Here is a 14,524-nt window from a genome sequence, read left to right on the forward strand (position 1 = left end):
ACGGCTACATCTGACAGGCTTCGTCCGATCTTGATACGACAAATAGTTTTGCAGATCTTGTTGTCATTGTGAGGGATTTGTCGTCTACCGTTGGACTTGGCATACCGTGGGTTCCAGTGATTCAGCAAGCGTCGTGTGGACATGATCACTAGAATCGTACGCAACCGGCAATCCACCATTCCTCCACCGAGTCCCAATCAAGGCATCCTTCCAGGCTTCTTCGAAGGAATCGGGGAATGCTGAACTTTGGAGTAGCTTATCAAATTAAACCTATCTCTCGGCCGGATCTTCAGACGACAAACTGAGAAAAGTAGATTCTCGCCCGGTCGGCGAATATCTGAGATAGGTAGATGTGTAATTAGTAATTTGGGTACAAAAAGGCAAAGAGAGAGGGGGGCTTCAGAGCAAATCCCACTCGCCTCTTTAATTGCACCCGATCCCCACTCACATCACTATGTCTTCCGACTCGTTCAACGCCAACGAAACCTGCTTCTCGGTAGGTAACTTATTCGTCCTACTATCTACGCTTACTTATAGCTTCTTTGTAGTTCAACTGGCCTTCTACGCTCTCCGGAATCGAACGAGTAGCTCTGTCGGCGAAGGGAGACCTTCAGCGCACCCTTAGGTAGGTCCCTTCCCATCTTACCTATTCAATCCACTTCTAATGGTCAACCACCCTCCCCCAGCGCATACTTTTCCCATCCCATTTCAGTTGCCCGCGGGTATACGTCGCCAGACCCGAGCGCACCTATTTCAAGTGCATCACATGCGACTCCCCTTGAACAAATCCGCTCTGTTGACCTTATCTGTCGAGGCCGAATCGTCTGCATGTGCACCTCGACCGTGACCATGACGAGTCCAGCAGCAGCTCAGCTTGTACTGGTCGACAAATACCCCATCGGACAAGTATTTAGGGCGCTCGGAACTGGCCCCGCATTTCAGCTCTTGGACGTTGGCCTAACTGAAGGTGGCAAGGGCTTGTGGCGGGTTTATACCCTCAAAACCGATGAGTTCCAGTGCAGGATTCGCGAAGAGTTCCCAGACCGTGCCATGTTCCACTGTGATAACTGGCTGGATCTCCCAGCTCAGTCTGTCGCTAACCGATTGCCTGCCGTCGTTGACTCTGGAAAATCTGTCGTGGCTCATTGAAAAGCACATTTTTATTATCGCTGACGTTTGTTTTGAGGTCTTATTTTGCAACTGTGTATCTACCATCTGTTTGTATATTAATAGTTATCTAGGTTTTTGGGTAGTAGTTGCAGGGAAGTACGCATAAGAGAGTAACAGTTTGAATTTCATTTAGCAAAGAGCGGCTTGATGTAATAAAGCCCTCTCACACTTACGCGATGAGAGTGATTCTTACAGTAATATTGAATATTTTTTTCAACAGACATCCACGTCCAACGTAACATATTCTCAGAGACACCGTGAGGAGGAATGGATCGTCCAGATGAGGGGGAAGTTTGCGGCTTTCTCCAATGACAAATGCGTTATTGTGAGTTCAGACAAACCAAGATAACACAGTACAACGTGTCTGGTTTGTTCTATGAGCAACAATTCAATTCAATCATTCCGCCAAGGGTAATCTCTTGGCATGTTCATGGTCTGTATACACCCCACACCACTATGCCTTCTCCAATACCAATGCAATGCCTTGGCCACCTCCAATGCATGCCGCCCCAACCCCATATCTCTTGTTGAGTCTCCGAAGGTTGTGGACAAGGTTGGCTGTGATTCTAGTATGTGACGTGTGTCAATGACGAGATTGCCTGCAGGCCAGAGAAGCTGGCAAGACGTACCGAGCACCAGACGCTCCTAGAGGGTGGGCCAAGGCGATAGCCCCTCCAAACACATTAGATATTTCATCTGGGAGTTCGAGTTCTTTTTGCACAGCTAGCCACTGAGCTGCGAAAGCCTACTAAAAATGAGTACAATTCTCGCTGAGGTAATTTCGGTCTAGAGTCACCTCATTGACGTCCCATAGATCAATATCGTCTTTCTTTAGTCCAGCCCGTGATAGAGCAATCTTAATCGCTTCCACAGGGCCGATACCCATGATACTGGGCTCACAGGCGCTTATCCCATAGCTAACTATCCTGGCCAGTTTGGGAAGGTTGTACCTAAGATACATAGGTCAAGACATGAATAATAATGTGGGGCGAACACCCACTGTTGACACGCAGCTTCGCTGGCTACCACGTTGGCTGCCGCACCATCTCCGATTCCGCTAGCGTTTCCGGCGGAAACAGTACCTGTTTGTTTGATAAAAACACTGGGAAGTTTCGCGAGAGCTTCCGGTGTTGCGGTGGGGCGAGGATGTTCGTCAACACTGAAGACCTAGATAGGGATGATTACGCGAGACGAAAACAGGGGAAGAATTCACGGACGAACCTCAGTCCCCTTCTTTCCTTTCAGTTCAACTGGCGAAATCTCATCGTTGAATGCCCCAGCCTCTTGGGCGGCTGCCCACCGCTGCTGAGAACGTAGTGCATATGCATCACACTGTTCCCTCGTAATTCCGTACTTTTGCGCGAGATTTTCTGCCGTCACTATAGCACTGATGAATATCCCCAAAACCTATCATTTGAATGAACGTCATACCGCCCATAGGAGTTGGGGCCGCGCCTGGATGACCTCCAGGGACTTGATCGATGAGTGCGGCAGCGAGGGAATCAACCAACTTCTGGTCCACGCCGTAACGGGTATTTCCAAACCTAACTCCGTGGAGAGTATACGGTGACAAGGACATGTTCTCGGTTCCTCCTAAGTTCTTCGAGTCAATATACACTCAGCAGCAGGAAGAAGAAGAGGTCATGCCGGTCAGGACAATATTGGATTCCCCGAGCTGGATTTCCTGTACCGCATTTACAACGGATTGGAAACCAGAGCCGCAAAGTCTGCGCATAATTCATTAAGACTTGGACCACAATATAGCTGCCAAAAACGAGCTTACCGGTTAACAGTCAACGCCGGAACTGTGACCGGAAGTCCACTATAGTGCCCAACATGTCTTGCAACATACGCCCCAGAGTTATCGGTCTGAGATACAGATCTGCAATTCAAACCAATGTGTCAATTTACATCAAAATTCGGGCTAATCGATCACGGCGCACTGTGGGGGTGGCACTTACCCAAAGATCACGCTATCAACCTTGGTCTCTTTGGGCAGGGTAGCTAAAGCAGCCTTTCCAGCAAGTCCACCCAATTCAGAGGCTTTCAAATCCTTCAACCTAGACCCAGATATTAGTAGTTCTTTTATTCCCTAGGTCGATTCTGCGAACTCACTTTCCACCAAACGCCCCAAAAGGCGTTCGTTTAGCCGCCACAATATAAGCTTGGGTTCGTGCAGCAGCCGCAGCCATTGAGATGACGAGTCTCACTAATACAGCTACGGAGGTGGGGGTAAAGAAAACGAATTGGGAGACCGACGGAACTCATGGTGGTCGTGTAATCCCGGTAATTTCACATGCAACTGTAGATTGACTAATCACGGCGCTTACTTAGACGCCGCCGACTGTAAGGTGAATGAATGCATAAGTTAACTACTTGGAAACAAGTGCACGAGGCTCCCTTAATACCATTGAGGCGCCATATATGGCACGCTGCAAGCATACGAGGAACGGGGCTCCAAGTTGTGGGAAAAACTCGAGGGCAAGGTGGCCAATTTTGACGGGGTCAAGCAAAGGACAATGAGAATGATGGGAGCTGCGTGATGGGAGTAGGTGAATGTGAAATGGTGTCGAAAATGATAAATATAACGCACGATAAAAGCGATAGTCGATAGGCTGACAGCCGAATATATTAAGTTATGTGACTCCTCGTGCGCGACTTTCTGGCCGAGGACACAGACTTTTTATAAAACCTAACCAGCATACACGCCTGTCCTCTCTAATAGTAGCATAAGAATTAAGTCTTTTAATTGTATAATAAGGTTTTTTTCTCAGTGCGCTTTATAGTTTTCTTGGTTTGCGGCACTATATTCTCATGCGAGACTTTGAGATAGATTCCAATATCGCGAGACTTATAGAACTCCTTTGGTTCTTAGTGTTCTATCTCGGTCCTGATTCATTTATGGCTTTTATTAATACTGAACACTTCTTGTCGTGATATGTAATAAAGACTGGCTCACGTTTCTTTACGGTCCACGGATGTTGCCAGCTGGCTCGAATGGCAACGATGAGCTGGCAGAGAATCAAGCCTTCGAAGTCCCTGTCTGTACTCTATTATTAGTGTTACTTAGATATTTTAACTATGTCATTTGCTATCTACGAAGCCCCCTGCAATTTCAAGATCCAATCAATTGCGGGACAGGATTGTACGTACGACTACTCATGGAAATCCTAAGTAAATGCGCGAGATAGTCTACGAGATGATGAGATTTAGTCATGAATTCATGAATGGATGGGCCTTATTGAGCTGTAGCGAGCCATTCCGTGCAATAAAAACTCGCTATTCTGGTCTTGGACACATGACTAATGACCTCAACTGCCGCGCTCATATATTGAGAGACTTCTATCGTGCAACAAGCATCCATGTTGCCAAGGTAGGAATTGGTCGTGAAATTGTATAGCCGTTTTTTCTGCTACTACCATGTGTATAAGGCTACCAACTAGCTCAGCCTTCTCTTGTATCCATTTGTTAGCGAGGTTGGGTGAGTCCATTCGGGATCTACCCACATGACTGGGCTTTAGGAACCGTGTGACACTAGGAGTGATGAAATCTCTCGGTCTCAGACTGAATCTGGACCATTCAAGCATACTGTTTAAGTCTAAATTTAGATACAACTGGCCGGCGGAACCCTGCATTTAGTGTATAAAAACCCGAATCAAGGCTACTTTACCCGAAGAGCCAGCCCTTTTGTAAATTACTTACTACTCAGTCACCGTCCGCACCATGCGATTGACACTTTCAAGTATCACTCTATCTGCTTTATCACTCGTAGGCTACGTGCTTGCCGCCTATCCGAACCCTGGTGCGTTCGGTTATCTCTCTCAACCTTTGATCTGTGTGCTAAGCAACAAGAAAGGCAAGGTAACTGGAAGCATCGACGTTCATGACCCGACTATATGCCGGGACTCGGCCGGAAAATATTTCTTATTTTGTGAGTGACTGTTTCATAGCTATGGGAGACTCGATAGCCGCTAACCCATAGGATTGCTTAGCTACTGCGTGAGTATAGACCTGTATCTGATATTTGAGTTGGGCTGACTGGACTTGTTTCCTCGTTTAGCCCAGGCATTGCTGTGCGTACTTCAACTGATAGGTACGTACTCAACTTCATATCACGAGACCTCCGCTCCATATTTATAACTCCTGTAGGACTAACTGGAGCTATGTGGGCACCGTATGGTCAAAGGGCCAAGCAACCTGGACCGACAAATACACCAGCACAACTGGCGGGAACGGGAACCTCTGGTAAGACCAAAAACCCAGAATAGTCGTTTACCTGTGCTATCAACTTACTTTTATACCCAGGGCCCCGGATTGCACATACAAAAATGGCCGATTCTACGTCAGTTCTCTCGCAGCTTGTTATTTTGAATTAGGCTGAGAGAATGCTGTGTGGGAACAGCTGTACTATGCAACCTCTTCTTTTGGAAGTCGAAACTCGGCCATTTTCTTTGCGACCTCGACCACGGGCCTTCCGAACTCATGGACCAATCAAGGATTAGTTCTTTCTACAACTAATTCTGATGACTACAACGTGAGTGGAGCGTATATGCCAACTAGAAAATAAAAGTTAAAGAAAAAACAAAATTCCCCCCAAGGCAATTGACCCAAGCTTGATCATCGGTGAGCTTCACTTCCGAATTCAACCATTAAAACCAGCATTCTCACGAGCCACATATTAGATGGTAACAATTGGTGGTTGACCTTTGGCTCATTCTGGTCCGGTATCAAGCTGTAAGCTACCCATCAGTAATTCGCCCTCTCAGATATCCTGACTCTCTGGATTTCGGGTAAAGTGTCCCATTAGGATCCAGCACCGGCAAACCTTCAGGCTCCACCATATATTCTCTCGCCAAGCGTACGGGTGAGTCGCACACGGTCAACAACGCGTCTCGCCTATCTTACTTTAAACTTGAATTCTCTCAGCGGGTGGAGGAGCAGTCGAGGCCCCCATGCTTATCAAGAACGGCAACTACTATTACCTATTCACTAGCTGGGACAAGTGCTGCGATGGTACTTCGTCAACATACAATATTCGCATAGGAAGATCTACCAGGTTGGTCGGTCGAGGGTGGTCCATATTTTACTCTCATTTATCTTGTTGTCTTATGTAGCATTACGGGTCCCTATGTCGACGAGAGTGGCGTTGCGCTAATGTCGGGCGGAGGTCAGTAGCTGCATTTATTCCACCCAGTAATTTTATACATAGATGGGCTGAACTATGTAAAGGAACTGAAATCCTTGGCTCACACGGATCCATTATCGGGCCTGGCGGACAGTCAGTATTCAAGGATACAGACGGCTGGGTCATCGACTATCGTATGTGCAACCACTTGGCAACCTCTTTTCGTACCATGGGACTAAAGCGAAATATTATTAGACTATTATACAAGCACTGGATCCTTGCTCGGTATCAACTTGCTCAACTTTGCCAGTGGCTGGCCAGTGGTTGATTAAGAGGTGTCCCGATTGCGAGTTGCTTCCCCGGACAGCACCTTGTCTTGGTATAACTTTTGTAGTGGGATTAGCTTTCTGAATACATAAGATTACACTAAGTCACGAGAAATAGGACCCTATAAATATACCCCATTCATTCCCTCCGAGTTGTGGACATACATATATTTACAGTATGGTTCATGGACCCATAAAAGGACTTGAATAGGCGAATGTATGCACCGGTAGCGTGGCTCCTGAGGCGCCTTGGGATACGATCGGGCGCACAATGGACTGGGATATATAATCAACCCCATTTCAACTTTTAATAATGGGCTCTAGAGGCAGGGTTAAGTGCTACGATTTAACCATGGTATTCCTATTGCCAATATTATGCAAATTTCAGCATGGATCCAACAATGGCCTGAATCGTACACCCAGGAACCCCGAGTAATCAATCGAAGAAATACTAATTTAGAGTCTTCCAACTAATGGACGTCCCCAACCTTGCCCGGTCGCGAGTGGCGCGGCAGCAGATATATCAGCTTGTGTTTCAAGGGTTTCGAGAGGCAAGATAAGATATAAAAGGATGACTGGCAGCGCTCCATCGAGTTTGAATCCCTCCTCGCTCCACCACTCTCCGACAGTGAATGTGGCGTTACAAGTGCTTAGCTAATTAGGTAACGTAAAGATGTGTCGCTAAAGTGACGATCGCGCCAATGTTCGACACATGGTGAATAAAGACTGGGCAACATGAACATGGTCCTGGGAGCCAGGGGCTACACGCGAAAACAACGAGGTCAGATAACGAAGGGTGTGTACTTTTAGCACATACTCCATAAAGGAGCAGAAAAACGGATAACTAACCTGACACCATGGCAATTGTAATAGCCGACTCTATTATTCGATGAACAGGGACGTTCGATCTTCGAGGTGTGAAAAAAAATGATGAAACAAGGTTGCCCCTGCAATGATGGTGTGCTATAGATAACCCGCCAAGCGATAGGAACATGCTCGTGCCGAGGAAGGAAATGCGCGCGTTTTCCCAAAGTGGCAGGTATGACCAAATTTGACCGCAATGACGCATGCCAAGTTGGGGGCGCTTAGCTCACGTTTGTTGGACTCGCTCATAATGGCGGCAGAAATGGGCGATCGAGCAACGTAGACGAGCGGGCCTTGGTTTGATAAACCAGCTGCCCGAGTGAATTAAAAAAATTTCAGTCGAGACGTCATTGGAACCGAGGGATGTGAATTTGCGACGAACAGTGGCTGTGGTGCCAAGGCAGCGACGGAACGTACTTGGCAGAACACATTGATATAAAGGCCAAGGCGAGGAGTACCAAGGGCAGTTTGCACTCCCTCTTCTTGTCGCGATGACCCGTTTCTGGATCGCCGCGCTCGCTGCTTCAGCCGCCGTCTCCAACGCGGTCACCGTCTACAAGCCAGACGACCGCGAGGCTCAGCTCACAGCCACAGCCTCTGCCGATGCAGCCACCTACACAGGCTCTGCAGCCTATGACCCCACTGTCCTTAACCCCCCTGCTCCTCCTGAACAGTTCAACCGAGACTTTGCAGTTCAGGTAAGCTCGAAAATGTCTTTTTCTCCCTTTCAACGTTGGGGCTTACCTAATAACGCTGCAGCTGTCACCGACCGAGCCCCAAGGGCTGAGTATCCCTCACAGTGGATCGTATTTTGGATTTTCCATTGAATTGTCGGTTGCAAATCGTGTCATTGGAACCAACTCGTCTGTCCTCGCCGTTCCTTTCCTTAACCATATCATCAATATTGCCAACCGCGGCGGCAAAGTTCGTATTCGAGTCGGTGGAAATAGTGAGTCTCCAGTACTAGAACCAATACGAACGCATCTCATGTTGTTGCAGCCCAGGAACGAGCACTGCTCCGTCCAGAGGGTCTCGAGGGTGGAAAAATCCTCATTAAGACTGGCCAATCCGCGACGACGACCGATACCCCCCATGTCGAGTTTGCCCCTGAACTCGTCAAGATGTTGGCAAACGTTGCTCAACTGGTTCCTTCCGAAATGTACCTCGTAAGTCAACATTTACATCTTGGGCAGTGCGCTTTCGGCCTATCCGAATTTCAACTCGAGAGCGCTCCGCAGCAGATGCTAACAGGCACCATTACTCTCGGCAGGGTCTCAATTTTATGGACATCAACGATGGCATGGCTAATCAGGTTCAATTTGCTGTCTTGGCCGAACAACTGTTGGGCGATAGTCTTCATGGTATTGCAGTTGGTAACGAACCCGACTTGTACGAGCTCGAGAACCATGGCAAGCGTCCTGCCCCCTATCCCTTTGATCAGTACATGACCGAGTGGGGCAACATGGCCAATGCTCTTGCCGCTAATCCTGGCTACACCAACAAAAACATTCTCATGGGTCCTAGCACGTGTTGCAGGAGCAGTAACCCGAACTGGAGTAACGGTACGCCCGCGTGATAGTATTGGTGTGAACCAGCCACTAACGTGATGAACAGAGGGTCTTGCCGGCGCCGGATATTTGCAACGCTTCGCCAACGAGCTCAAGGTTGTCACTGTCCAGCGTTATCCGAACAACAACTGTGGTACCGGTGAAATTCGTGTTCCTCAGGAGATTTACGGCAACTACCTCTCGCACCAACTGCTTTCCCAGCATGCTTCTGAGTATGCCGAATTCTCCAGTACGTCACTCCCTCTTCCCTCTATCAATCAAATCATTAACTCGTTTCGCAGACATTGTTCAAGCCGCTGGCAAACCTCTCTACATGCTCGAAACCAACACTGCCGCGTGCGGTGGTTTCCCTGGTATCTCTGATTCATTCGGTGCAGGCCTCTGGGGCGTCGACTGGGCACTCAAACTCGCGACCTACAACTTTTCCACCACCCTTTTCCACGTCGGTGGTCAAGGCGACTACTACAACCCCTTTACTCCTCCCCCCACCAACCAGTCGACGTTCCGCCAATGGACGACCGGCTCGGTGTACTACTCCACCTTGATCGTCACCGAGTTGTTTGGAAAGAGCGGAAAGAGCCGTATCATGGATCTCAACGCCAACAACAACGAGAACTTGACTCCCGGTTACGTCGTCTATGAGGACGGTGCCCCTACCAAGGTCTTGTTGATCAACTATGTCGATGATGCTTCTGGCCAGCACGACGCGACTGCTCGTATCCAGATTGGAGGTGCAGACGGTGCTGCCGCGTCCCCTCTCACCCAGGTCCGCGTCAAGTACTTTTCGGCGCCGAGTGTAAGCTTCAAGGGCAACATGACGTAAGTTCTTCCCGCCTTGCAAATACAGAACGTCTATTCACGCTTTTGGTTGATTCTTTTTCTCAGATGGGCCGGTCAAACTCTCGGAAACCACTTTGAATCCGACGGTCGCCTGCAAGGAACCGAAGTCATCGAGACCATCCAGTGCCAGAACAACCAATGCGCCATCCCACTCAAGGCGCCCTCGTTGGCACTCGTCTTCCTCACCGATGCAGCGCTCGCCAACTCGTCCCCTGCCGAGTCGGCAACAACCAGCTTCGAGACCTCGGTCTTGACCCGCGTCCGACACACTGCGACGATCGACCAGGCGGTGCTCACGACGAGCAATGGACGCGGTGGGAGCATGGGTAACCATCTCGGAAGCACCAGTTTCGGAAGTGTGGGTAACGGTGTGATTGGAGGGTTCCGTGCTCCCGGTGTGGGTGTCTTGGTTGGACTGGTCGTCGGTGCTGCGGCCGTCATGGGCCTCAGGTGGTAATTTCCCTCGTACTTTCAACGTACATTGAATTACCTCCCCTCCCCCGCTTTCTTGGCTCTTTGACTTGACGCACTTGAAACGAAAAGCCAGGGCTGGACTGACTTGCTCGAGTTGGACAATGAAATATTGCTTGGTTTGGGATACAGACGATTTTCCGCCTCTCTTCAAAAAAACATTATACCATTTTAGTAGCTCTCTCTAGAACTTTTTTTTTTTTTTTCGCGCGTTTTGGGTTTCTTGAACGCTCGCGTTGCACTCGTTTTGTCTTGTTGCTCTGTTTTTGTCGTTTAAAATTTATTGAGATTTTGGTTGTTGAATAAGTTGTGTGGGACCTTGAGCTTGTGTTTTGGGATGTGTGTGAGACGGGCGATGGTGAAAAGGCTCTTGTGGGGCTCTGATTAACTTGAGGGCTGTCTCTTGTGAGATTCGAATATACTGCTTGTTCCTGCCCGAAACTCGATGGATTTGGCTCCTCGTTAGCTCTGGAAGCATTCCCATACGAGCATCAAATCTGCATAAATCCTGGCACTCGTGGGGGTAGGAAAAGCACGATCAAGGTTGTGCTTTAGTGGTAACGTTGAAACTCATGTAACGCTTCGGGGCCACTATTAGTATTTTCTCGCTTATGAGTTCCTTGCACGCATATACTCATGTTTCACATTGAGTTTATTTAATTTTACCTATTATTAATTATGCAACGTGTATCTGATGCTGCCTAGACTTGGTCAAAAACTCACCAAAGTCACTTTAATCCCAGACCGGCGTCGGCCTCGACGATGCATAGCATGATACGGCCGAGTTAGTCAGTCACGAACTTAACTTGTGAGCTGGACATTCACACGATACGTAGCCGGGACTCAAATGATCAACATTATTTAGAAGATATTACATCAACCTATACCAACTCATTCGACTCTGTTCTACAATCGTAATCTCGCGGATATACACGACCCCACAAGGCTATCAGACTCGTCGCTTGATAGAGACTTCGCAACGAGTTGCATTCCTAACAAATCCTTCAGAATTTTCAAGCTAGTAAATTTCTTTCAGCCAGTGACATTTGGGACTTTGGGATAAAAGAGCAAGTACCTTGGTGGTAGGACTGGCCAACTCGATGTCATACCGACGGAAGAAAGTAGAAGAAATTAATAAAAGATTAAGATTCGCCAAGTTGCGACCAATACAACCCCTTCGGAAAGTCAAGTGCAGAGTTAGTAAATTACGGGTTATGTAGGGCGGACCAGTAGCTTACCGAGGCCCGGTCGAGTACGCCGCAAAGTACTTGTTCAAAGACGATGCCCCTTCCTCTAGCCACCGTTCTGGTCTGAATGTGTCTGGGTCGGGGCCCCATACACTTGACTTGTTGGTGCAGTACGACGGTACGCTGACGACGCTTCCTGCGTTGAATGTCTGACCAGCAAAGGTCAGCGTCTTGCCTTCCGGGACGACTCGTGGGAGTCCGGAGCCCACTGTGGAGTAGAGTCGCAGAGTTTCCTTCACACATGCGGTGAGATAGGGCAGGTTCTTCACCTGTTCGAAGCTAGGGATTATGTGATTCAGCTGATCCTCCTCGAGGCCATTTGCCTCTGCCGAGTCCACGTCAATCGAGTCAAGCTCTTGCTGAAGTTTCTTCTTGATGTTGGGGTTTGAAGCAATGTAGTAGGACATAGCACTTAGGGTGCTACACATGCGTCGGGTCAGATTCAGATTAAATGAATACGAATCAAAGGTGTAGCTCACTTGGAGGTCGTGTCGCTCCCTGCGATAAGTGTTATCGTGGCTTCGGCTTCAATTTCTGAACTCGCCAACGGGGATCCATCGGCATTTTTAACCTCGAACAGCTTGTCCAACAGATCAACCCCTTGTTTGTTTGCTTCGTCTTTGTCTTTTTCTGCTTTAGTTCTAGCATTAAGTGTTGTCCGTATGATTTTTATCAGGTTCACTGTGTTCATCCGGGTGGAGAGGGACCATGGAGCCCAGAAAAGCAAATTTTGGATCCAAGTGCTATAGGATCCAAGGGTCATTGCATTCGTCACTGCATGTGCCATAACACGAATAGGAGCTATGTCTTGAAGGTTCGTTTCGGAGCTGAGAGACAAGAGATCGGGGACCGAATCCTTCTGTGCCTCAATCATACCAAACGGAACTCCGAGGGCCAAGTCACTGATGAGATCAAAAGCAATATAGGAGAATTCTGTTGAATTAACTTGTGAACAATGTAGCAACAAAATATTTACGGTATACTTACGCGAACAGCTGTCAAGGACTGCACGGCCATCTTGAACCGCCCAATTAAATCCAGGAGTATCGACGATGGCTGCTGCACATCGCATGTCCAGCTGGTTGCAAAATTTCTGAATGTGCACCCGTACCCGAGGTTCAAAAGCTCCAACATTCTGAGGACTGTAGATGTTTGCGATACGCTTGCGCTTTACTAACATGATTGTTAATTATAAGTAATCAGCTAAGGAGTCTATATGAGCATTGCCTACTGGTATGCATAGTTTTATCTCTAACGCTAAGTAAGTTTGCGTCACGCGAAGAGCGAGCGAAAGCATCATAAAATTCAGACTTGAGTAGGCCGCTCGTGTGCCCGTATACTTCCTATTGAGCAACAATTTAGATATTCCATGCACGTAATATCTATAAAATTGAGTATTCAACATACCTCCAGAGCGTCCGGGTCGGAGATGCTGATGTGATCGGGTCCCACTCTCACAAACTTCCCTACGGTCCAAGGTTACTCTCCCATATGCATGAGCTGGACATGATGGACTGCCCGACTCACCGTATTTCTCATGCAATTGGAGAATATTCTGGTAGTGACGGCCAGAGCTAGCACTTCTTGCAAGCCATGAGCCACTAAGAGATGCGAACCACGGTCCAGAAAACCGGCATCGGTAGTCATGGGGGTCTAGCACATAGGGAACAACATAGTATGCCGTCTATGCATCCATGTCAGACTGGTCGAGTGCTCTATGGGGCAAAGCCTAAATACGTACCAGAAGAACTCCTGCAGCGGCACAGTAGTGACCATAGGAATAATGAGTGGTCTCAGTGAACATGGCGGTATGTGGACTGCAATTCTCTCTTGGTGCATTCTTTTATACGTTCGCACAAACATTTTGTTCGAATACCTAAACCTGTGTAAGAGCTTTTTGCGCTTCATGATACATTAAGATAGGCTGAATTAACATTCTAGAAGGAGATGCATCATGGGTTCTCACAGATGTGACTAAGAAACAATCCGTCAACTCGAGTGTTTTGTGGAGGGAAGCGATGAGGCCCTGATCTGCGGAAAGCTTCACACCCATATTCCACTACCAATGTCTTGTAAAATTAGGGATGTATTGTTTCACTTTTTTGTTGTTGTCATTATTACTTTGGTAAAGATATAGGAATGTCTTATTGTTAAACGCCTGAGCAAAGGTTACTAGGCGCATATGCGTAAGTAGACAGTAGCTATTGGTGTTCTGCCCCGGGTATCCCAACCCGAGCTTAGTAACTTAAAGGAACTCCGGATGGTCTTGACCGGACGTAAAACCTTATTTCGCTTGTTATTATGTCCACGTCCTTTCAGGCTTGAGGATCGTAGCCGAGAGTTCTCTTCCCCGCTCTTTACATCAACTCAGTCAAAGCCGCATCGGTGTAGGCCATGCCCGATAATGAAGTAGCGGCACAAACTCCTGTCCGTAGCATTTCATTATTGGCCCAATCTGCTTTCATTCCCGCTGATCTCTCGGGCTCTCTGAAGATAAATGGCTGAATTGGGGGAATCGGAAACGCTGATGGGGGTCCTGGAGGTGACCGCTATGTCACTCACCATAGCCCCCGATGTTTTTGGTGGAGTTGTTGCGCAGGGCTGCTCACTCAAAACATAATGAGCATATGGCAATACGATCATGAAAGATTTGGATAGGCGTGTCGCCTCTATCGTATTTACACAGACATCCAGCTCCTGGTTGGTCAACTCAACGCGTTGGTTTTTCACTTCTGCTTCACACAATCATTTACCATGCCTCGAACACGATCTCGTTTGAAAGCTATTGCATAAGTACGAACGAACATATGTAGTCGTTAAAGGAGTGAGGTAGGCCTATTTGACCAGTTTGGAGTATGCGGAGCTGCTAAAAGGAGCACACAGCAAAAGCAGCGCACGCGCTTACGAGATTGT

At 48.0% G+C, this 14,524-nt stretch overlaps 5 protein-coding genes across 5 annotated transcripts; 3 read left to right on the top strand and 2 right to left on the bottom strand.

The window, feature by feature from the left end:
• Window positions 1-454: 454 nt before the first annotated feature.
• RhiXN_09636 (uncharacterized protein) lies at window positions 455-1,149 on the top strand (the record flags this gene model as incomplete). Its single annotated transcript, XM_043329452.1, has 3 exons — window positions 455-496; window positions 549-625; window positions 687-1,149. The coding sequence occupies 3 exons, from the start codon at window positions 455-457 to the stop codon at window positions 1,147-1,149; spliced, it is 582 nt and encodes a 193-aa protein (XP_043182286.1).
• A 475-nt stretch (window positions 1,150-1,624) lies between these two features.
• On the bottom strand, window positions 1,625-3,362 carry RhiXN_09637 (acetyl-CoA C-acetyltransferase; the record flags this gene model as incomplete). The annotated part of the gene is made up of 10 exons (XM_043329453.1): window positions 1,625-1,736; window positions 1,800-1,915; window positions 1,967-2,120; window positions 2,171-2,337; window positions 2,392-2,549; window positions 2,602-2,770; window positions 2,861-2,897; window positions 2,954-3,052; window positions 3,132-3,230; window positions 3,286-3,362. The coding sequence occupies 10 exons, from the start codon at window positions 3,360-3,362 to the stop codon at window positions 1,625-1,627; spliced, it is 1,188 nt and encodes a 395-aa protein (XP_043182287.1).
• Window positions 3,363-4,893: 1,531 nt separating this feature from the next.
• On the top strand, window positions 4,894-6,627 carry RhiXN_09638 (glycoside hydrolase family 43 protein; the record flags this gene model as incomplete). The annotated part of the gene is made up of 14 exons (XM_043329454.1): window positions 4,894-4,972; window positions 5,027-5,101; window positions 5,163-5,169; window positions 5,231-5,263; window positions 5,320-5,415; window positions 5,476-5,512; window positions 5,573-5,704; window positions 5,769-5,793; window positions 5,853-5,904; window positions 5,967-6,034; window positions 6,097-6,226; window positions 6,285-6,337; window positions 6,400-6,489; window positions 6,551-6,627. The coding sequence occupies 14 exons, from the start codon at window positions 4,894-4,896 to the stop codon at window positions 6,625-6,627; spliced, it is 954 nt and encodes a 317-aa protein (XP_043182288.1).
• A 1,349-nt stretch (window positions 6,628-7,976) lies between these two features.
• On the top strand, window positions 7,977-10,350 carry RhiXN_09639 (glycoside hydrolase family 79 protein; the record flags this gene model as incomplete). Its single annotated transcript, XM_043329455.1, has 7 exons — window positions 7,977-8,183; window positions 8,245-8,434; window positions 8,485-8,651; window positions 8,756-9,047; window positions 9,100-9,282; window positions 9,335-9,872; window positions 9,939-10,350. The coding sequence occupies 7 exons, from the start codon at window positions 7,977-7,979 to the stop codon at window positions 10,348-10,350; spliced, it is 1,989 nt and encodes a 662-aa protein (XP_043182289.1).
• A 963-nt stretch (window positions 10,351-11,313) lies between these two features.
• RhiXN_09640 (cytochrome P450 family protein) lies at window positions 11,314-13,415 on the bottom strand (the record flags this gene model as incomplete). Its single annotated transcript, XM_043329456.1, has 9 exons — window positions 11,314-11,382; window positions 11,440-11,539; window positions 11,603-12,031; window positions 12,091-12,544; window positions 12,599-12,784; window positions 12,843-12,954; window positions 13,019-13,077; window positions 13,139-13,295; window positions 13,353-13,415. The coding sequence occupies 9 exons, from the start codon at window positions 13,413-13,415 to the stop codon at window positions 11,314-11,316; spliced, it is 1,629 nt and encodes a 542-aa protein (XP_043182290.1).
• Between the last annotated feature and the right edge of the window lie 1,109 nt (window positions 13,416-14,524).

This window comes from Rhizoctonia solani, chromosome 8 (genome assembly GCF_016906535.1).
Source record: "Rhizoctonia solani chromosome 8, complete sequence".
NCBI classification, from domain to species: Eukaryota; Fungi; Basidiomycota; class Agaricomycetes; order Cantharellales; family Ceratobasidiaceae; genus Rhizoctonia; species Rhizoctonia solani.